This window comes from Ammospiza caudacuta, chromosome 14 (genome assembly GCF_027887145.1).
Source record: "Ammospiza caudacuta isolate bAmmCau1 chromosome 14, bAmmCau1.pri, whole genome shotgun sequence".
Lineage (NCBI taxonomy): Eukaryota > Metazoa > Chordata > Aves > Passeriformes > Passerellidae > Ammospiza > Ammospiza caudacuta.
Window position 1 is genome coordinate 12747326 of NC_080606.1, and position 22305 is coordinate 12769630.

General features: G+C 47.1%; 1 protein-coding gene across 6 annotated transcripts in view; it reads right to left on the reverse strand.

Moving 5' to 3' along the window:
• The window catches only part of MBNL3 (muscleblind like splicing regulator 3), a 91365-nt gene that overhangs the window by 27451 nt on the left and 41609 nt on the right, over nt 1–22305 (reverse strand). For all 6 annotated transcript variants that reach the window (XR_009275337.1, XR_009275336.1, XM_058814197.1 and 3 more), the window contains exon 2: nt 5177–5341. Coding sequence is in view for 4 of the 6 variants with exons in the window: in XM_058814194.1 (XP_058670177.1) it covers nt 5177–5341 (165 nt within the window). In the remaining 2 variants the exon portion in view is untranslated. The remainder of the gene's footprint in view (nt 1–5176; nt 5342–22305) is intronic.

Genomic DNA, 22305 nt, shown 5'->3' on the forward strand with positions numbered 1-22305 from the left:
GTCTTGGATTGGGAAATCCAGTCTGGCTCATGCATCAGCACCAGTAATAGGGATGCTGCCAGCCAATGCTTCCCTCTAAGTCTGTGCAGGTCCCCCATGTCCTCAGGGAATGTGAGCAAATTTCCTCCTTGCGGCCAGAACCCAAATGTAATTTTCACTCCAAACAGCACTGCCCTCCTCAACGTGCCTCCTGTCCACCTCCTGTGACAGCTTTTGGCTGGGATACAGTTAATTTTCTCCACAGTAGCTGGTATAGGGCTGTGCTTTGGATTTGTACTGGAAACAGTGTAGATAATTCAGGGATGCTTTTGCTGTTTCTGAGCAATGCTTACACAGGGCCAAAGGTTTTTCTGCCTCTCATCCCACCCAACCAGTGAGGCGACCATGGGGGGCAACACAAGGAGTCAGGAGGGGACAGAGGACAGCTGACCCCAACTGACCCAAGGGATATCCCAGATCAAATGGCATCATCGTCCTGATATAAAACTGGGAGGAAGAGGAAGGGAGGGACAGGGGACCTGACAGAGCAATGTTATGGCTGTACACTAAAAAATCATACTGTCAATTTAATTGCTGATATGCTCTAGGGCAAAACAGAGGGATAGAAAGTATCAGAACTTACTCCTGCTGCCCTCCTTCAAGCTCTTGCTAATTCAGGAAATACAGAGACAGGTTTGCTAATTCCTTGCAAATTAGCTTTTACAAATCATAGCACAGAGACACTACCAGTAACTCCTGTGCAGAGGGAAACAGGTTACAGCGCAGCAGCAAAGGGTTCAGGCTGGTAGCAGCTCACAAGACTGGTTTACTGAGTATTAAAATGCTTGTAAGAATAGTAATTATTTTAAAAAGCTGAAATGGCTGTTGTGAGAACACATCTCAGGGTGAGGGTCGCCAAGGACTTGGACAGCTCTGAGCTTCTCACAGACCTCAAGCATGGAAGCTGTTGGGTTGAAGGTGTGAGCAGAGAGAAGGAACCGTCCCAGGGAGGGGCATTTGTCACCACTGGTGACAGCAGAACCTGGAACAGCTGATTTTGTTAACAATCTAGGAGTTGCATTCGATTTGGCTAGCAGAAATTGTGCTAAAGCTAGAGAAGAAACACAGAGTGGGTGTGAAGAGGAAGGCAGAAGAGCGGTTGGTGTTTTGTCAAACACAAGCACTGTCTCAGCCAGGAAGTGTTGATTCTGAGTTACCTCAGACCCTAAAAAAGGGAAAGCCTGAAAATGAGAGGCCCACTGTAAATACAGAGGTGTTGATAGCCTGAAGGAGGGGAGACAGGTCACTGCTAAGCAGCTATATATGGAAAGCACACAAAAAACAATGGCAGCTTACAGTCTGGTGTTAGAAACTGAAGATCTCGTACTGACATGACTGAAAACCTTGATATTAAAAACATACTTGATGCTGTCAGAAAACCCAAAAATCTGCCTTCCCCCCAGTGTAACTTCATGGGGCTGGCTGGCTGCAAAACAACCCTCCAACATGAAGGCTGAGCATGCTGGAGTGAATCCAATGGGCCAAAGCATCCAGCTATCTACCACCACAGATGCTCACTTCCCCAACCAGACTGCAAAGACACACTCCTAGCTCAAAGAGTATCTCATTTGTGGGCTGTTGTAGTGTAAAAGACAGGTGTTAACACCCCACAGCACTGTCTCTTGGCAGATACCAGCTCCTGGGTAGGCCAGGATACCTGCATTTATTCATTCCTAGCCTATCTTTGACTAGAGTTGAGATATAAATCAGGTTTTTGCTGCATGGAAAAAATGCCTGTGCAAAGCATCTGTTGAAATCAGCTCCAGCACTTGCTCCAAGCATCACTGGCCAAGCAAGTTGCTCACTCTCTGCTTTAACCACTCCAACAGCACCAAGGAGTGGCAGCACGATCCTGCTGCCCCAGGAGGGGACCAAGGGCTGGGTTAAAGTCTGGGCTGTCTTCAGGGGCCTGGGTGACTCAGAACTATCAAGATAGTCCTGTCTACAAAGACCTTGGCATGAAGAAAAGACAAAGAGCTGGAAAACAAAGAGAGGAAACAGCTTCCCTAGGCAGCAGCAGATGCAGCTGCAGGGCAGGAGTGGTGGCAGGTGTGTCACCACTGCCATGCTCCATCAACAGTTTGTTCAGGCAAACCAGTGCCCTGCTCCACCATGTCACCAGGACCCTGGGCTGAAGCACCTCCATGGTCAGCTCCAAAAGTCTGCCCCACACAGCTGCAAAGGGATAAAGCAGGATGGAGAGGGTGGGCACTAGGCAGAAGGTGCAGCACTGGCACACACAGGACACAAAGTGACCATATCTGAGAAACCAGACATAAACAACATTGACCAAAGCAGCTCTTCCTATCAAAGCCAGAGCCCAGCTCACAGACAGACACCATTTCAGGAAGCCTGGTGAAAAAAACTGCTCTCTCAAGCACTGGTTTGGTTTAGATTTGGTGGGGTTTTTTTGGTGGTGTTTTCTTTTTTTTAACTCAGTAGCTTTTCTGGTGAAACTGCACTTTAAAATGTCTAAGCATTCAGCTGCTGTTTGGAGCTATTAAGTGTGCTGTTTCAAATCTCATCTCTGGCAAGCATCCCAATTAAGCAGGCATCCTGTTGATCAGCTTTCTGATCACATGGGATTTGTTCTGCTGCTGCATCACATACAATACCTTCTGCTTTGGCGAATTTCATGTGTACCCAGAAGGAGGCCCCACCCTTCTAATTTAGAGAGAAAAAAATTCTCAAAGCCAGCTCCCACTGACAGCATCTTCGGGAAATCAAAGGCAGTTGAAAGAGCAATGTCTTGTCTGTCCTGAAATTGGTGTGGAGCAAGTTGGGCAGCAGGAATCAGATCAAGAGCTTGTTTAGTCTGAGTAAAGTGTGGGAAAGCATGAAGGGAGCAGTCACTGCAGAACAAATTTTTATTTTTCTTCTTTGCCCATGTCTCCCTCATGGCACAATTTAGAAACCAGGGGCCTTTCTCATCAGATAAGGTTACTTCTGAAATGAGAGCACCAACTAGACAAACCAACATATTCAGTCTCAGAGGCAATTTAAAAGGCAGGCGTAAAATTCAGGAGCATACTGGACCTGCAAGATTGCAAAGTGGGAAGATGGGAACTTTCCAAAAAGGAAATCCCAAAGATGCTTTGAATAGCCAGCCAGAGAACATCCACTGTGAATTCCTCACAGAAGAGGAAGGGTTTGCTTTTGGTACAGGGTTTGGAAACCAATGTCACTATTTTGAGGGAATTCAGGATTCCTTCTGATTTGGACATACTTTCAAAGCTCCACAAAAAAGAAGTGCAAGACTGCAGCAGATAAGAGTCTAAGGTACAGCACAAGTAAAGACCCTCTCCGTGGCAAATTTTCTCTTCTGTATCAACTTTCCATCTTCAAAATGGGAAGAATAAACAGCATTTTATTAGCTTATAGGGCAGGATAAAGCTACTAGCAGACACACAAGATGATCAGAGCGATGGTAAGCATGGAAAACCCCCCCAAAACACAGGAGGAATATGCCAGACTAAGGAAATAGCCCAGCTGGGTGGCAGACCACCATCATGAAGGGACACTGACCAGCTTTCCCTGCTGAACCAGGGAAACCTCCATCACAAGTTCTTACATCAAACATCACAACAGCCCCTAATGGGGAGGAATCCTTCACTGTTCTCTGGTGACAATAAACCAGAAACACCTGAGCTTTTCAGCTGGGGTGACAGATGCTGTGTCCAACATGGGCAGAGAGGCCAGGCACTATAGGTGGGACACCAGGAGGCCAAGTTCAGGCTGGTTCACAGACTTGACCCCTTCAGGCTAGAAGAGCTTGCCCAAAGGATCTGGCCAGTCCTTCCATGTGGCATAGCACAGGGAGCCTCACCCAGCTACAGCAGTGTACACTGCCCCAGGAAAGACACTCAGTCCCAGCTTCAAACTGAGAACTCCTAATTAACTCTCAGTGCAGCTTATTCACATCAGCATTGAAGAGCTACTTCAAGACCTCTGACAGCTCTTAAAATAGACATTGTGACAGACTAAAACTCAGCTGACAAGTGTCATCCCCTCCCAGATACACCAACCAGCAGACACAAGCCATTCTCTCCCTGGCGTAACAGGGCTCTCCAGCCTGAAACCTGTTTTAACTGACAGGCAACAGCAGGGACAGGCAGTGAAGGCTTCTCTGAACTACCTGCTCTGCAAACATCCATCTCCCACAGGCTCCCCTTCCTACCTGAAAAGAAGCAAATCCTTCCTGCTCTAACTCTAAATCAGCATTACTGTGAGAAACGAGTGACAGGGCTGTGACATTAGTACAACTCTCTGCTGGGACAACTGCAGTGAAATGGTCCCACTCCCAGACATTAAACAGGATTAAAGGCTAGGTAGGATTCATCTTCCCTAGTTTTAGTCCAACAGTGCCACACAGCTAGTCCAAGGGAGTCAGCATCGTCCAAAACAACAATCCAAAACAGGATCCACTGGAATTGAGCCACTCAGAACTCCTGGGATGTACATCAATCAGCTGGTCAAAGAAGCACCTGTGGCAAGACCCTTCCACCTGAAGCCCTGAATCTCACAACTCCTCAGTTATCAGAGGAAAAGAGAGACACAGCTTTCAAGGAGATGCAAAAGTAGCATCAGACACCCCTCTGGAAGATCCTGCCCAGTTCTGTGCAGCACAGACAATGGCCTGAGCTCAGGCACAGGGCTGGGACCTCTGTGAACAAACAGGGAGGGACAGGGAGCAGTGTGAGCCTGATGGGCCAGGGCTGTAACTCCCAATTGGCTGCAGGGACAGGGAGCAGGGCCATAACTCACAATTGGCTGCAGGGACAGGGAGCAGGGCTGTAACTCCCAGTTGCTGCAGGGACAGGGAGCAGGGCTGTAACTCCCAGTTGCTGCAGGGACAGGGAGCAGGGCTGTGACTCCCAGTTGCTGCAGGGACAGGGAGCAGGGCTGTAACTCCCAGTTGCTGCAGGGACAGGGAGCAGGGCTGTGACTCCCAGTTGCTGCAGGGACAGGGAGCAGGGCTGTGACTCCCAATTGGCTGCAGGGACAGGGAGCAGGGCTGTAACTCCCAGTTGCTGCAGGGACAGGGAGCAGGGCTGTGACTCACAATTGGCTGCAGGGACAGGGAGCAGGGCTGTAACTCCCAGTTGCTGCAGGGACAGGGAGCAGGGCTGTGACTCACAATTGGCTGTAGCTGTGCGCCCGGGAGCATGAACTGCATCTGCTGAGCAAACATGGCTGCGGCCGTCTTCTGCTGGATCAGGTTGTTGCGTCCATTTATTTCAAGTTGTGTTTTTAAATGTGGGGGAGGGTGGAGATATTTGCAGTTCTCTCGGGTACACCGGCCCTAAAAAACATAATGGAACAGCATTTCAGTGAATGTAACACCCAGGGCAGCCAGAGAAATTTAATTAAGGATTGTTTGGGTTACTGGAACAACACAATCATCGAGGCGGAGGCGGCTTGGTAGCTACTGTGCCTCTTTTGTGATTTTTCTATAGTAGGTGAAGAGAAGAGCAACATGACTTCTCCTGCAGTAACATTAACTGAGTACTATCAAGCTAAACCAAAAAGTCAGGCTTCCTGATGTTAAAATGATTGTTGTAAGAAAAAATCTCAAATAATCTAACACAAACACCAAGACTTTCAGAAACTAGTGGCAACAGTTCCAGAAACAACAACAAAAATTCCCTGTTTCCTTGCGTGGGTTGCTTTTCCCCTCCTTCCCAACACCAGACCACTTAATTGGCCCTGACAACCACACAGAAGAAACAAAACTGTCTCTACCACTTCCCCAGCTGCATTGGATAAAACTTTAAGAGGACAGCTCTGCAAGGCAGCACCTCTGATCCACAACAGGCGGGTACCCCAAAATGCTGAATGATTTTCCCCCTTCACACTTTCATTTGTCAAAAGTGAAGTGTGTTGCATCACTGACTCATTCCCTCCTGCAATAAACATGTGGCTCCTAAAAGTCAAGAGATCACTGATGTTATCCCTGCAAATCAACTGAGATCATCACTTCAAAAACATGTATAAACTCTCTTAATTTAATAGTGTTTGCAAGTAGACATAAGATAAATATCACTAAATAAGAAAGTTAGTAACAAATGTTGTCATTAAGACAAAACAGTTCTTGAAAAATAAGGTTTTCTCTCTCCTCTCCTTTCTTTTTGAATTTCTTCCTCAAGAAACAAGAGGCATACAGAAAACATGAAATACTTAATCTAACTTTATGCAAAAATTGTGACTTTTTTGAGGAACAAATTCCTTTGAGCTATTCAAAGCTTATTATAATAAGGCCAGACCTAGAGGCCACAGAGCTGTTCCATGACAGATAATTAATAACAGCTCCTGTAGCCAGCAAAGGCACAAGACCATCCATTACCCAGCCTATCCCAGGCACAGTCATCAAGGGCTGGACACAGAGTTCTCAGTCTCAGTGTAATTAAATTTGCTTCCCAAAAGGGGCACATCAGATGACCCCATATACCTGCCCCTGTCAGCAGAGCTGTAACCCCATAACCAGGTCCACAAGGACACAGCTGTTACACACCACTCACCCAAGGCTCAGGTGGAAACTCCTGGGATCAGCTCCTGATGCATCCAGGATTCTCCCCTGGGGATTCTTTAAGGCTTTTGCAAACATTCAGGTGAAATCACCAGACAATGCAAGTACCACTGCAAAAAGCCAACACCATAAGCCACTGAGGGGCTGGGTTTGAATCCCCAGCCAGGCTCCCCAGCATGCCAGGCTGCTGTAGAGCAGCCTGAAACTTCCAAGCTTTACTCCACCTCCCTTCCTGGTGGGGTAACAGCTTAACCGGAGAGATGGCTGCAGAGCTTGACTGCAGCTTAAAAGAGGCTGTTTGACATGTGCCATGGGAACAGGCTCCTCTCTTATCTGCTCCAGGGAGATCAGAGTTAAACAAAGGGCAAATAATTAAATGCAAGAAGTGATGGGCTAAAGCCAGAGGGACAGGAAAAAGAACTACTTCCAAACTTTAGCAGCCTGGCTTCCTGGAATGAAACTCTGCCCTGCTCCTAAAAGAGCCCAGTGGCTCCCACAACCCAACTCAAAAGGAAAGAGGCTTTTTAATGCTATTGTTTTGGCTTCTCAGCAATCCAACAGCCCCAGATCCCCAGCAGTGAGTTAATTGCTCACAGGCCCTGAGGACACGAATCTTCATCACCAGACACTTTCTCACATCTGTGTGAAGCAGGGTAAAATGGCTCCGCTGCAGCTGGCTGGTGCTCAGACACCCAGCTCCACTACAAAGGAAATAACTCCACTAACCTGCAAGGAGAACACCGGGCAGGTTTGGGTTATCCTTCTCATGCTGCACTGGACCAGCCCTCTCTACAGACATCACCTGGGACCCAGCAGGAGCCCAGGGTTCAGTCCCAGAGCATTTCTGAGTGTCCCACCTGCACATGTCCTGCAGGGCTGCTGCTGACCAGGAGCAGACCCCATGGAACCACAGGCTGCCCATGGCCAGGCAGCAGCTCCAGCCTCAGAAACTCCTCCTGACTGTAACTTGGCACAAGTGCTTTGGGTTGGGGAAACACTTATTTCTACCAAATTTGGAATAAATCTGTGTAGATGTTTCTACACTGCAGGAATGGAGAAGAAGAAAAAAAGAACTACTATTTTGTGTAAACAATACCTACACAGTTGACTTCAACTTGAGAAGGACTCTGCTATTTCAACTGAAATTATGAATATCATTGATACCAGCAACCCCAGCTTGGTGTGAAGCTTTGTTCTATTTTTTTTCCCTCAAAGCAGTTTGCTTAATTCCAACAGGGGGTTCTACAAACAGAGTATTTTTACTACCAATAAAAAACCACCATACAGCACAAGGCGTTGGTCTTGCAGACCGAGTCTGTAAGCTGAAACCAGTGCCCACACCGTGCTACTGGTTTCAAGGACATGCATTTGTAAGAAACAGAGCTGTGCAGGTGCTGCTGCAGAGCAAAGGCTGTGAAATGCTGTCAGTCACGCCTTTGAGGGCTCAGACTAAATAAATCACTGCTACACTCAGATTCAAACCCATGCCTTTGGTCTAACTCCTCCTCACCAATATTTTGATCCTGGGCATCACCAACCACTGTGTTTCACTGGGCCATACTGGAAGCCACACTGAGTTGAGCTCCCCTCTACAGCACCACAGTAAGTTCTTCATCTCTCAGACAATGAATTTTAGGAAGTGGTGGTGTGACAAAGTGACACAAAATGTTCCCAGTTTAGACATCTTGCTCTGTAAGAACTTTCAAGATGCTTGCTCAGTAGTGATGGGCACCACCAGTACCCCCTGAACTCCAACACTGGTAGGGGTGAGCCCTTCTTCTACCCTTCCATCACAACACCCAGTCCTTGGTACTTCCCAGAAACACACACAGTCTTCAAGACCAATTTCAGCTCTACAAAAACTGCCAGAACAGAGGAGATGCCATTTTTAACTCCTCAGTACCAGCTGCAACACAGCAGGGAAAGCAACAGGGAACTGGTAGCAAATCTGCTGTGGATACTGGGCTGGGGATAAATAAGGACAACTCCATTTTATACCTGAGTGGCCTAGGAATACAACATGAGAAAATACAACAAGGAGTTAGGCCTCCAATTTTAGAGCATATTTATGCTAGAAGGCACAGCTTTCCTGCAGGGATTAGCTGTGGCTCCAGCAGATCAAAAGCTCAGCACAGGGTACAGGACAGTTCCAGAGCTGTGCACAGAAGACCAACTGAGGCATTCTCCAAGCTGAGTGTTGCACCAAAAAGCACCATTACAGCACCTGGAGTGGCCACTGCACATGTTGGCAGGGGGCTGGTGCTCAAAAACTGATCTGTGCTGGCAAGCAGCACACAGAGCCTGCTGGCACCAGTGCACATCTTCCTGCAACTGGAAATTTGAAATTTGCTGCTGTCAATTTAGGCTCAGTATTGAGTCCAGGACAGGCACATTCCCACCCTGTCCTGGGTGGCACACAGGGCTGCAGCCAGGGAATCACCACCCAGTAACAGACTGCTGCTGGCCTTGGCAACACGCTAAATATAGCTCTGTTTTCTGGCTCCTCACAAAATGGAAGGAGTCTGAAGGACCATGTTCATCTGCTTCTTTGCCAACTACAACCAGGAGGGAAAAGCATATGGACTGCACTTTTCCAAGGCTTGAAAAATGGATATTAAAAATAAATCATTAAAGGATTTTATAAGAGTATCTTCTCCCCATTTCTTCCCACACACTCCCCCACCCTTAGAGTAGGCTGCTGGCATGTGATTGACTCTGTGTTGCCAACTTAAGTCATGCTGTGATGGCGTATACTGTAAATGGCTGGCATCTGACACCAGCTAACGTGACAGCAGCTTGCACTGCAACAAAGCCAGCTGTTTGGAGTGCAGCACTGAAGGCAGCACACTGAAACCCAGTAAAAAACCTCCATTATACCTGGTTGTGTGGAGTTTGCACCTTGTCATCTGCATCCTAGCTCAGCGGGATGCAAGTAAGAGCATTCTGGGTACTGCACCAGGGTGGATGAACCTTCCCTAAGCATGTTGCACAAATTCTCTCCTCCCTGGCTGCTGAAGTGAGTGGAACTGTGCTGCAGTTCTGTGCTGCAGAAACAAGGCTCCCAGCACAAGCCCCAAGGCTTGCTCACATGTGCACCAGTAATGCAGTTTGTTACGGTCTCTTTAATCCTGGACACCAGTGAGGGGTTCCAGACACACATTTCTGGTTTTAATGACTGCACACTACATCCCATCAATCACGAACAGTTCTCATGTGAAAATCTTCAAGCTAATGCGGCTTTTCACACACTGGAGGCTGCAGTAGGTTGGTGCCCTGACTGTGCAGTCTTTTCCACAGATACTGATGACATGTGCAATGACTGACAGCAAAAAGAATGAAAAGAGACCAGGCAGGAAAGGATTTCCATGTTTTGCACAAAACCAGGCACCAAAACACAGCTTGTCTACATAACTTCTCTCCGCATGAAGCAGCAGATTTCCACCTCCCCAAGAGGAACTCAGTGGGGAGGCACATTCAGAGATGTGCTGGCCCTGCTTACTCAGTGCCTGTCGCTCCAGTGCTGAGGCATGAAATGCTCCCTGCTTTCCATCCCACTCACCACATGCACACAGAGGCTCTCCTGGCCATGGATCCTTGCCCCTGCCACAGCCTTGCATGGCTTTCTCATACACAATACAACCCCAACCACCAGGGTGTCTGGGTGTCTGCTCCACATTTGCAGGGCAGGCTGCAAATTCATGCCATGGAGCATGAATTGTCCTGTAACAGTGGGAGGCAAAAAGTGGGGAGCTCAGGGTTGCATCCCCATGTCCATGCAGCACAACTAAGAACATCTACTGAGCAGCACGTGCTGCTTTAGGTCTACCCCTACTGCCAGCTGCTCTGTAAGAAAGGAGAGGTCCTGGAAGGCAGAGTTGGTACCTGGTGCCCAAGCTCTAAGTCCTCCACCCATCCTATAAGGACTTTCAGTTTTGAAGTTACCCTTCCAGGACAGCAAACCACCAGTGCACCACCTCTACTCAACTGCTCACTGCAGTTTGTCCCTAAGCAATCTGCTCCAGGGCTGAGCAAGTGGAATGCTGGCTGGATTGAGTGGCTCATCCTGCCACCTCCAATGCTGTACCACGCTCCTCTTTCCACAGCTGTCCATCTCACTGCTGGATCAAACACCTTCCACTGGCAAACATCAAATAGCATGGAAATAACATGTTTTCAACTGGAAAACAAAGGAGGCTGGAGCTGACAAGTCAGTCTGATCATTAGTGAGTGTTATGTCTCAGATGGATGTTCATGCAGCCCAGCTGTCACTCACGGCAGTTCAAAGCCAGCCCTGAACACACCTTTATCTGCAAGTCCTTTCTACAGGCTAATGGAATTTCAGAAATTATGCTGCCAACTGAGTCACTGAGAACTGCAACCTCACAACCTCCCTTGAACACTGACCCTGGCCCAATACAGCAGGTAACTTCTGCTGAAGAGCAATGCTTTCCTCCTAGCAGTACTGGAGCAGCTCACTTTCACAGAGCAGTTTAAAAGTGAAATTATGTAGAAAGCACTCCTTGAATATGTTCTCATGGAAGGCTGTCAGACCCCCCTACAAACATCCTAAAATCCAGGTCTCAAAGGATATAGTGAAGTGATACATCTCCCAATTGCCCATACAGAACACCTATTTGCTTTGTTCCCATTACCTGTGTATTTCCCAGACACAGGACTCCAACACATCAGTCTCCTCACAGCTGATTTCCAACTGCAGTTTTGCTCCACTTGCAACAGAAACTTAAAGCTTCTGGTTTAGGCCAGAATAGGAATTATTCCTTTCCTCCCTGAGGAAGGGCCCATACTTAAAGGCTGTTGTCACATCTACCCCCCCTTCCTTACTCTCAGCTCCAGACTATGCAAACTATCCTCTTCCAACTCTCCCTGCACAGTCTCCAAGCTTTTCCTGAGGCTACTCCCCCAGTCCCTGCTGCTGTGGGCACCTGCACTGTGCTCCACCTAACCCCTGACCAGTGCTATGCAGGTACACAGATTTTTTTTCACAAGTCCTGCAGGTGACACTGCTGCTTTTACATCCCTGCATGGCATTTTCTTTCCTACTAACAATGTAACACTCTTTGATTCACTCTCAACAAGCCTTTCCCAGAACTACTCCAGACCCAGCTATGCTGCTCCCTGTATGAGGCAGCTGATTCACACCAACTCTGTATTTCATACTGCTTTTATTGAACTCACTCACCTTTTTATGGATTACTTTTCCAACCTGTCAAGACTATCTGCAACTCCACACCTGGTTCTCTAAAGAGTGTCTGCAGTTCCTCCCAGCTCAAAGCACTCTACCAATTTAACAAGCATACTCTCTCTAGTCCATCATTCAAGCCATCAGAACAAAACAAAACTGAACAGTCCTGCCAAGCACATCCTTCCAGACTACCACTGAACTCAGTTTTCCAAGCTGTTGTGGATAGCCACATAAAAATTTATCCTGTCTTTGTTCCCTGTCTTGTTTGGAAGTGGATTTGTGCTGCATCAAAGACTCCTAAACACAACACCAGCACTTCATTCTCCCTCTCTGAAATAACCCATCACAAAGGCTTTCCAGTTCTACTGCTTTTTCTGCTCCTTTTGGGACAGATGTTGGGATTCTGGATAGTCTGTGCTCTGCATCCCTCCTACACCAGCAGCCCTGCTTAGACAGTACTGGGTACAAAGGAGCTGGTGGTCCAAAGTTACTTGTAACAGCAATAAAAAATACAGCACAGCTGGCTGCTGACATTTTTCAAATGCAGGTGTAACACCCATTTACAGAGAGCCCAGAGACTGCTGTTATGGTGAAGATCCTGCTGTGAACAGATCATAGCTGGAAAGAAAAAGCAAAATTTATCTTCTAGTTAGCATTACCAGATGGCAATCAGCCTCCAAGGCAAGGGAAGCAACAAAGACTTCCTACCATACAGAAGTTTCAATTTCAATGTGTGTGAATAAAAATGCTAGAGTTAAGGTTAATCTGGTGGTTTCCAGCTATGGATGATACAGACCCTGTGAGATTCATGTTCTAGCCAAGAAAGAGTACAGTTCATGAATACAGAATTTGCTGGAAATAGAATTCAACAGCCCATAAAAAGCACAAACCACAGTTTTACAATATCTCTAGGGCGAGTTTTACCTAACTTTGAAATTCCCACCTCTGAGTATAAAGAGCCACGACTCCAAGCCTGCGCAGGGAAAAAAGAAAAATAGAAGAAAAATGCTAAAAACTGCCCAGGTGTTATTTTGGCCCAGCTCAGCTCCCCTGCAGCCACTGGAGAATGGTTTGCAGATTTTGTGCTGTTCTGAACGATGCTCTGAGCTGCAGCAGCAGCATGTCAGCTCTGACCCAGGGCTGCTGAGGTGAACAGGGACATGTCTTTTGTCAGGGTACAGAGGACAAGAGTCAGACCTGCCTTTCCACACAGCTTCAGTGGCAAAACCAGAATAGTTATCACAAGCTCCCAGGGCTACCAATGCTCCCAGCACTCTCAAGGCAGCCCCAGAGCTTGTCACTAAAACAGCAACTGAATTTTGTGGCTTCAATGGATGTTAGGTCAAGCCCTTTCTGAGCAAGCCTGGACTTGATCTTGACTGAAATGAATGAACCTTGATGTTTTGCATGATTCCAAATGAAAGCAGGTGACATTTGGCAGCTACAACAAGAGGTTTGGGTCCTTCTGAACTGAGAGCTCAAAGCAAAGCTCAGTGGCACATGCAAGTGCAAGGCAGCTTGAAAACCCTCAGAGCACACCAAGCAGGCATTCTGTGTTCACCCCACTGAAGGGAGGCTGGTGCACTTTGCACAGTCCCAGTCTACCCAGTTTTCCTCTCCCTACAGCCATGGGGCAGAGCCTTGGGAAGCCAATCAATGCTTGAGCTTAAAAAACCTAAAACATTATATCCCTCTGCAACTTTAAAAGAACAGTTCAGTGAAACACAATCACTTCACAGTCCAGGTAGGCTCTAGCTCTGTGTCCAGGGAGTTAGAAAAATGCACAAGGAATGAAAAGCAAACACAACAATCCCTGGCTCTAAGACACTGATGCTGCTCTTCAGCCTCCCCCTGTGACTGTTCTGCTGGGATATTTTTGCTTTGCAGGGAAGATGGAAAGAAGGACACACAAGGTAAAAAAATCCAGCATCATTTCTACAAAAGGTATTCAAGTCCAGAAATAAAGCTGCCAACAGGCAGCTGAGGAGACTGCTGAACAAACACTGCTAAAGACCTGTAACACTTCCATCTCTTTGTCAATCCAGCCTTTGTCTGTGAAAGCCAACCTCTACCACAGACACAAACCAAGCTGTAGGAGCTGTGTTGTGTGCCACTGGCTCAAGGGGATGTACTGTGCTTGAAGGCTCTCTCCCATCACAGGACTGGAAAGCTGCCTCTTGCCACCAACACACGATGATCAACCCTGTGGCACGTGGCCAAGCTGACAGGCTGCAGTCATCTACTTACTGCAGAGTTGGACAGGTCACCACCTGAAGGCACATAAGGGACAGCAGCACTTTGCCCGAGCAGGGGACACACTTCCCACCAATGGCACAAACAGTTCAGGAGCTGAACAATTTCACCAGGTATTAAAAATGTACCCTGAGCACATCACAGTGCTCCCTCACACCAGGGTAAGAGAGTGATCAGGTGCAAATGCTGGGAACAAACAGATGCACAGCGTGGCCAAGCCCTACTGCACATGCCAGTCCTTTCAAACAGTCTGTATAAAAGTGCAAAGCACTTGGGCAGGGGGGTCTGCAAGATCAGATGTGCTCTGCAGGAACTCAAACACGCTTATCTGGGACTCGCTTTAAAATCTGCAGCCTCAAAATGCTTGTCAAGCTTGTTTTTGTTACACAGCTCAAACCAGAGCAGGAGACAAAAAAAAAAGCAGAAAGCAGCATTTCTATGTCCTCATCTCCCTTTCTGGTAGCACCTTAACTGGTGACAGCCACTCACAGCCATTGCCAATCACTTCAAACCACTGACCTCGGCAAGCAAGCCCAGCTCCAGAAAGAAACGATGCCTTGTTACCACAGAGCTCAAGTACTATCACCCTGACATTTAAAAATATATTTTAATTAGGAACAGGGGGGACATGCAACTACTGCATTCCAGTAGATTCTAAGCAGCCACAGGCACTAGCCTAAATTCCCAAATCCTTATTCACCTGGCAATTAGGGAAGCTGAGAGCTGCTGTGAGTGAAGTTTTGCACATTGCTGAATACAGCAATGTTCCACTGAGTTTCCCCAGGACAGCACAAAGAGGTCATGGCTGTCCTCCTGCTCTCACGCAGGATTTTCATTCCAAGCTGTTTGTTATACTTGAAGGTTCTTAAAAACTCAGAGCAGTTATTTTGTTGGGGAAAAGCCCTGTAGCTCCTTCATTATATTTTTACATCTTGACAACTCTTTCCAGCTCTGTTCCCCTGCCAAGCTCTCTTCTTTGAGGCCAATGGCATGCTCTGTTATGCTCAATGAAAAAAGTGTATTGATTTTAATGTTTTTGGTTTGTGGAACATTTAGCTTGCTCCAAGCAATGGACAGTGTTTACCAAGCCCAAGAAATATATATTAAAATAGTATGGCACTGTCAAAGTATGTTTTTTGAGCTGTAGAGCCACAGAGCAGAAAAAAAATGTTTATCTGAGAGATTATAACAGCAATCTCACGTCACAAAAGACAGGAATAAAGACTTGATCAAGCTCTTTTCTTTTGTATCCACCAATATATTTTGATTATGCTACATTTGTGAAACATATCAGTCTGTTACCACCACATATTTGAAATTAGGTTTAAACAGAGTAGAATTATCATCATTTAGAGTTCTGAACTGAGCATTTTTAATGTCTTCCAAGTATTATTCCACTACTCTCCCATGTTCAGGAATGTTAAAAGCACAATAAAATAGGCTTTTTAAATACAGTATCAAGAACAGGCTCTCTCCAAGACAAGTAATACTTTACAGACCTGCCTGGTCACAGAACTGCTGAAGGAAATGAGAGATAACAATTACAAAAGAAGGCATTTAGTGTCCAGTAAAGAGAGCATGCTTAGGAGCATGTTTAGCCCTGGGATCACTGCAGGTACAGAGGAGGATGTGGAGGAGGTGACATCCACCAAAGTTAATATTCCTGTGGGTTTCAATGTGGGACTATTCCTAAGTAAAAAAAAAAAAAAATAAAAAAAAATCAATTCTACCTGGAAGATAGAAACACTGGCAAGTCATTGATTTTTCTTCTATAATAAATTACAAAAAAAAGCCCACGCCAGCTCTCTGGAACAATACTGCACAAGTACTGTATTAAAAAAGAAAAACACCACAAAACCCCAAAGAAAAACAAGCTAAATTAAACTTCACATATGTCTTCTACCTTCCATCCCCAGGTGTGTCCCTCCTGATTGCTATTACACCAGGCCAGCATTTGAAAACAGCAAGTGCAGTTTCTCTTGTCCCTTAAACCATCTTTTCATTGTAAATCCCATAATCCAATTCTGTAACTTTCACCAGCTGAATCTGTCAAGGTCATATGGAAAGTTGATGCTTCTGACCTTCCTCTACCTACAGTGTCTGTTGAATATTACAGTTGCAGCAGGCAAACCACACGTAGACAGAACCAGGTAAAGTACATCAAAGCCCAGGAGAATAAATGTTAAAGTACTGTGTTCATGAATACAAATACTGGACATGTGACCACCTCTGGCAGCCTCATGGCTCAAGTTTACACAAGGGAAAAGGCAAATAGGGAAGAGCAGAGATTGATAACTAAATGTCTGACCCAAACCCTCCCTCCTGTCCTGCAGAGGGCAAAGTCATGCTCAGAAAACCTCATTCTCACTGTTTCAGAAAGCAAAATGAAATTGCAAATAAAAAGATATGGAGGTGGCTAGGTTTGGTTGGGTTTTTCTAAGAATTTGGCAGAATACAACCATTCCCTGAGCAGGAAAGGATGTGGCTGGGCTCTGCCACTCTGGCTTTCCACACTTCAGGTGGAAAAACCAAGATATGTCAGAACATGACATGAGAGTCCCTCCGTGCAACAGCTTAAGCCAACCAAGGAGGTGACTGCAGGGCAAGAGCAGATGCAGCAGCACAGGAGGGTGATGGCCTCAGCTGCCACCACAGGATTTGCTCTGATACCTGCCAGAGCCAGGGGTCTGATGTTCCAAGGCACAGGACACCTTTCTGCTCTTGGCTAGCATTTGCCCCATGGCACAGAGCAAAGCCAGCTTGCCCTGCTCCTCACCCTGATGCCACCAGCTGCTTTCTCAGGCTATGGTTCAGTTCACCAATAACCAAGCTTTGTCCTCATGCTCCTGTTTCAGCTACATGTGCCAGGCATATTTGTGCCCAGCAGCACCTTTCCCCTCTGCTCTGGCTTTGCAGAGAAGCTACCAAGCCACAGAAAAGGGCTGACTGTGTGCCACCAACTCCACACAGCTCCAAGCAAGGACCCCAAAGCTTTCTGATCCATGCCAGGCCTCAGATTTCATGCCCACAGTATAATGAACTTGCTGTTGGTCAAAGGAATAAAGGTGCAGATACAAAAAGTACCTTTAAGAGAGGTCCTGCAGCCTGCTAGGCACAGCAGGCAAGGACCACACATCTCACTCACATGGACCTTGGCTTCCAAAGAGGACATTCAGGCCAAGTGACATTGAATCACAACCCTCCATCCAGGAGGCAGCAAGGCTTCAAGAGAAAGGAATAAAGATAAAAAAGGAAAAAAACAAGCAAAAATAAAAAGAAAGCCTGCCTTGCCCTAGGCAAGTATTCCATCTCAGTCAGCTTTTGCAGACTGATCTATTTAGTGATTTGTTTATTACAGCCAGTAACATATGCACATTTAAGTCACAGAGGGGATTTTTCTCTTAAAAAACACCTTCAGAAGTGCTCTTTAAAAAGCACCTGGCACTAGAAAGCAGATATGTGACCAGTATTTGCTACCATCTCTAGTGAAAGGGAGGTTAAGGCATTGTAAATGTTTGCTAGGAGCTCAGCCCATGGAGAAGCATAGCAAGCTGTGGTGGCAACAGGACAGACCTTTTTCCACAGAGGCAAACATGATGGGCTCACAATGCCAAAGATAATACATTGACATCTCTGTGGGCAAAAGGAAAGTTTGGCAATGACAATTCTGGGATAAAACTGCAATTAGTGAGACATATTTAGGTGCAGTTCCCATGCACCAGTAACAAGTGCCACACCAGCAGCCAGCTTTAATGAGGATGATGCCCAGTTCTGTGCCAACATCTGAAAACCTGCTAATATACAATGGATTTATTACAACAACCTTGGCCAGAGCAAAACTTCTACCTGTTCTAATTACAACACTGCTCTCAGATCCTGGCTCCCACAGTCTGTTCTGCAGTCTCGTGAGGTCTGTGCAGATTCACACTCCCAAACTCAGTCAGCCAAAGCAGATCCATGTTACAAACTAACAAAGCCCTCCCAGGAACAGTAAGCCAACACAGATGCTGCAAACCACACTGCTTAAGGGGGCTTTCTGCTCACCCTGCATTCCATGCTGACCTGGATGGCCAAAATTTGGGGTCTGTAGGTCTCTACACTGACATACAGTGCAAAGACCCCAAAATCCAGCAAGAGTGGTCTGCTTTCTCCATGTGATGCCAGGAACGGGTATTAACTGATAATGCATTTTGCAGCAACCATGATTTCAGCTGCTGAGAGGTTAATTCCATGTAGCCACTGGGATCTGTTCCCTTCTGCGTAACAAGAGCTGCAGGACAGGACACTGAAAAGGTTGTATGCCTAGTTAGGTGGATGTATCCATTTACTCCTGTGGGATGCAACTTTTGGTCTGACCTAAATTCTCCTCTGCAGCACTGGGGTAAGAGTCAGAACAGCTAAGAAAGGAATGTGCCCTGCGTGGGCATACATGTGTGTCTGTCCATCCATCTGTCCCAGCTGACCAACAAGAATGGAACTGATCAGGGCTTTCCTTCCATTTGCCTGGTGCTTTGGAGTTCATGTTTGTAATAACCACCAGATTCACTCACTTAGGTTTGCGAGCACAAGAGAAAAGCTGGGGGAGGCAGAAGCAACTAAAGCATATCCATGTGGACGTGCTTGCTTATTCAGACTTGAGGCACAAAAGCAAACTGATCAAATTACCATGGGGTTTTTCTGTCCTTCCTGTACTGCTGCTCTGCTTTTCAAACTCCTGCCCTGAGCTGCTTATCCTTGTCCTGCTCACCAAGTGAAGTACAGACTGCCTGAGATGCTCAACCTTCCATAGATGAGGAGGTGCGCAAGGCTTACCTTTTGAAGGCTGTTTTCTATTAGAAAGCAATCTTAAACAACACGACTTCCTTAGGCAGCAGACACCTGATCTCATGTATTTTGCTTTTGCTACTGACAAGAGATATCTTCAGATGCAGCACAATCCCTTCCTAAAAGGGCAGCAAGAAAAAGACCTTTCACTGCCCTCACCGGGCACAGTCAGGATGAGTCAGCTGCAATGCAAATGTTCATTTGTTTTTAGGTGGGATGGGCCCATATAGATGGGGCTGGGAGGGATTGGAGGGATTTTTTCTGCAAGGAAGAGTGACCTTTCTTGAGGACATCTGCAGTCTCCCCCACGTGAGAGGAGTAGCTGCAAAGAAGCTCCAGGGTCATTAGCAAGTCTGGAATGCAGCAGGACCAGTGCCTACGTAAGGGAACACTCCAACACTGCTGAAAAAATGCTCAAACTGCTTTAAACAAAGATAGATGGACTTCAGATAGGGCCCCGGCAGAAATCCCTGAACAAACTTCTCTTCAAGTGCCTCTGATACAGGCCACAAAGTAAGAAAAGTGCTAACACTTCTCCCCTGATTGGGCTAAGGACTGAAAGGATGCTTAAAATCATTCTCCAATGATCAAAACAGGCTTAAAAAACCAATTTTGAGTAGTGTTTTTGGCCTACCTAATGTGAGCTCTATTCCAACTAAAGACTTCTAAAGATTTTATATTACTGTGGACTCTTCAAAAACCCATGCAGAGAAACACAAAACAACAATGAAAATCCTCTTAATTCAATCTATGCTTTATCGCACAAGGCCGCAGCAGGGGATTTCTGGCTGTGGGAATACAAATACTCATCAATGCTACAGCTCAGGGTCCTGCTCCAATTACTACCCAAACACAAAATGAGACAGTCCCAGCCTGAAGAGTTTTCAGTCTAAATACACCAGACTTGGTGGAAAAACCCCAGGCAGCCAGGGGAAGCCTCAGCAACACCCAGACTGCATTCCAGCTGCTCTGTCCTGGGCTGCTGCAGCCGTGATGCCTTTGATGCCTCCCAAGCTCCTTCCTCCCAGCAGCCTGCTTTATCCCACCTCTGCACTACCAGCAAAAAGTGACCTGTCCATTTGTCTCCCAGCCCCCAAGGGATTTCCCCCTCTCCTCTCCCAGCTCTCCCGAGGATGGTGCAGAGCAGTTTGAGTGGGCTCTGGTGACAGGAGTGACGTGGGCTGTGCGGGGAAACCCACGCCCTGCCGTGACATGCCAGCCAGGAGATGCTGACAGAGCTGGCAGTGATGGGTGGCCAGGTCCCTGCCACATCCCCAAGCTCCCCAGTCCTATGGGAAAGTGGCTTGGGAGCTGCACTGCTCCTCCCCAGAGTCACCCCCACCTCCTTCCCTTGAAGTCGTCCCTCGCAGCTCAGAGGTTTCACACATCCCTGCCTTGCTTTTATCAGCCCTGATGGCTTTCCAGCTTCCAGCACCAGAGTCACTCAGCCTGCCTGCCTTGCTCCAGCTCCCACCCTGCAGCACATCGCTGAGGTTTTACAGGCAACAGGACTGAAACAGCAGGGAGTCAAAGTCTGCAGGGAGGAAACCATGATTACATCTTCATCTGCAAGGGCACCAGATGCACTGAGAAATAAAAATGACTGCTGAAGCAACAGGAGAGGAGAGCAAGAGACTTCTCAGGCTGCCTTGTACAATCCCTGCAGACACTACAACAGGGACAAAGAGGACAGGGGAGCTGCATAGGGCATTGGGACAAATAAACTCAGAGGGGAGGAGGAAACAGAGCAGAAAGAAGAAGCAGGGCATTAGAATAAGGCTGCAAGTCTTGGACCATCAGAGCAAGATTTGGGGAGGTTTCTGCATAAGCAGGAGCATCTCTACAATGTTTGGGAAGGGGCAACATTTCCTCCAAAAACAACTGTCTTGAAAGTCCACTGGTTTATGAAACAAAATTCCCTCACAGGGAGGAAAGAGCTTTCCTTTATACAGCTGATCTAAAACACCGTTATCTCTGCCATGCCTGGATGATCTTCCAAGCCCTCCTTAAAGGCTCATTTCTAAGTCTGGCTTTCAACCCCCCAACCCTGAGCACTAAAGTGCTACAGCATGGGCTGAAATGTCCAACCCCATGAGGCTCTAGCTTTCTCCTGGCAACTCATCCTGGGTTTGCTATCTGCAGCATCACGTGGAAGGGACTCTGGGAGCAGAGCCCAAGCACTGCACACAGCACAACACTGCACAAACCAACCAGTTGGGATCAAGAGCACATAATGGCTGCAAGCCTTACCCATGCTCTGATCCTTTAGGAATGGACGGCAAGAGGAAGAAACACAGACCAGTGGGATCAGCCAATACCATTGGGATTACACACTGAGGTTTTGTATTCAAACCATGCTCAGCTGAAGCAGGGCTCTTTAAGGACCTAATCTCCGTGTGACTGTTCCCAGCACCAGCCGTGCCCCTGTGGATAACAGGGACTTAGGGAAGCAGAATCATGACAGCCACGGTCTCAGGCACACGGGCTGCAGTTCCACTGTGTTGGTGCTGCCCTGGCCACCTCTGAACCCCCAGATACTCCAGACTTTCCCAAATGCCCCTCTGTTTGAGAGGGGTCTCCTCTCACTATGCACCCAGAGTTCCTAAGGCAAAGGAGAAGTGATGAGAAAGAGTTAAAGCACCACCATGTTTCAGGCTATTGGAATAAATCCCCATCAGAACCTGGTGTGGGTACTGCTGGGCAGAGATGTGGACATCACGCATGCAACTAAACTGGATTCCAACACACTTATCTATAGTGGTTGTTTTGGGTCTTTTTCTGACACCAATGTAGGAGAATAGCTGAAAGTTAGTGCTGTGTTAATGCAGAGTCAGAGGCAAGATAAAACACACAGACCATTCAGCAGTCACCGGGGCATGCATTGTGGTACCACACCCATTCTGGAGCAGTAGCTAAACTGCTCCTGGTTCCCATTCCCAGAATTCAGTAGAATTTGCCTCACTTTTTAATGGTGCTCTGTGCACATACCTCAGAAGGGGTGGGGGCCAGCAGCACCCCTGCAGCAGTTATGCCGGACTGGGTGGTGGGTCTCTCTCTCTCTCCACTGCGCAGCCATACTAATAAACAAAGTAGCTTGTTTTAAACATTCACATTCCACTGCTGCAAGAGGAAAACTTCCCAGAGCACAGGCTGCCACCTTCCAAACAAGGTCAGACACTGACCTCCTCCCCCACCGCCAATGACCTTATTAGCACTGATCATGGTTCTAATAATATCCCGCATTGTAAGCAGGCCATCTGCCGTAACATTTCACTACAAACTTGGGGAATTGCTTGATTTGAGTATGCTCATGTCCCAGCAAGCCAATTGTGCTCTCTCAGGAATATGTTTCTTCCTCACAGCTTTAAGCTAAACGTTGCAGAAAGGCACCTCCAGGTCTCAGCTTTGCAGCTTGGAGCTGAAGCACGCAGAGAACAGCCCCGAGCCATTCCCACGAGCT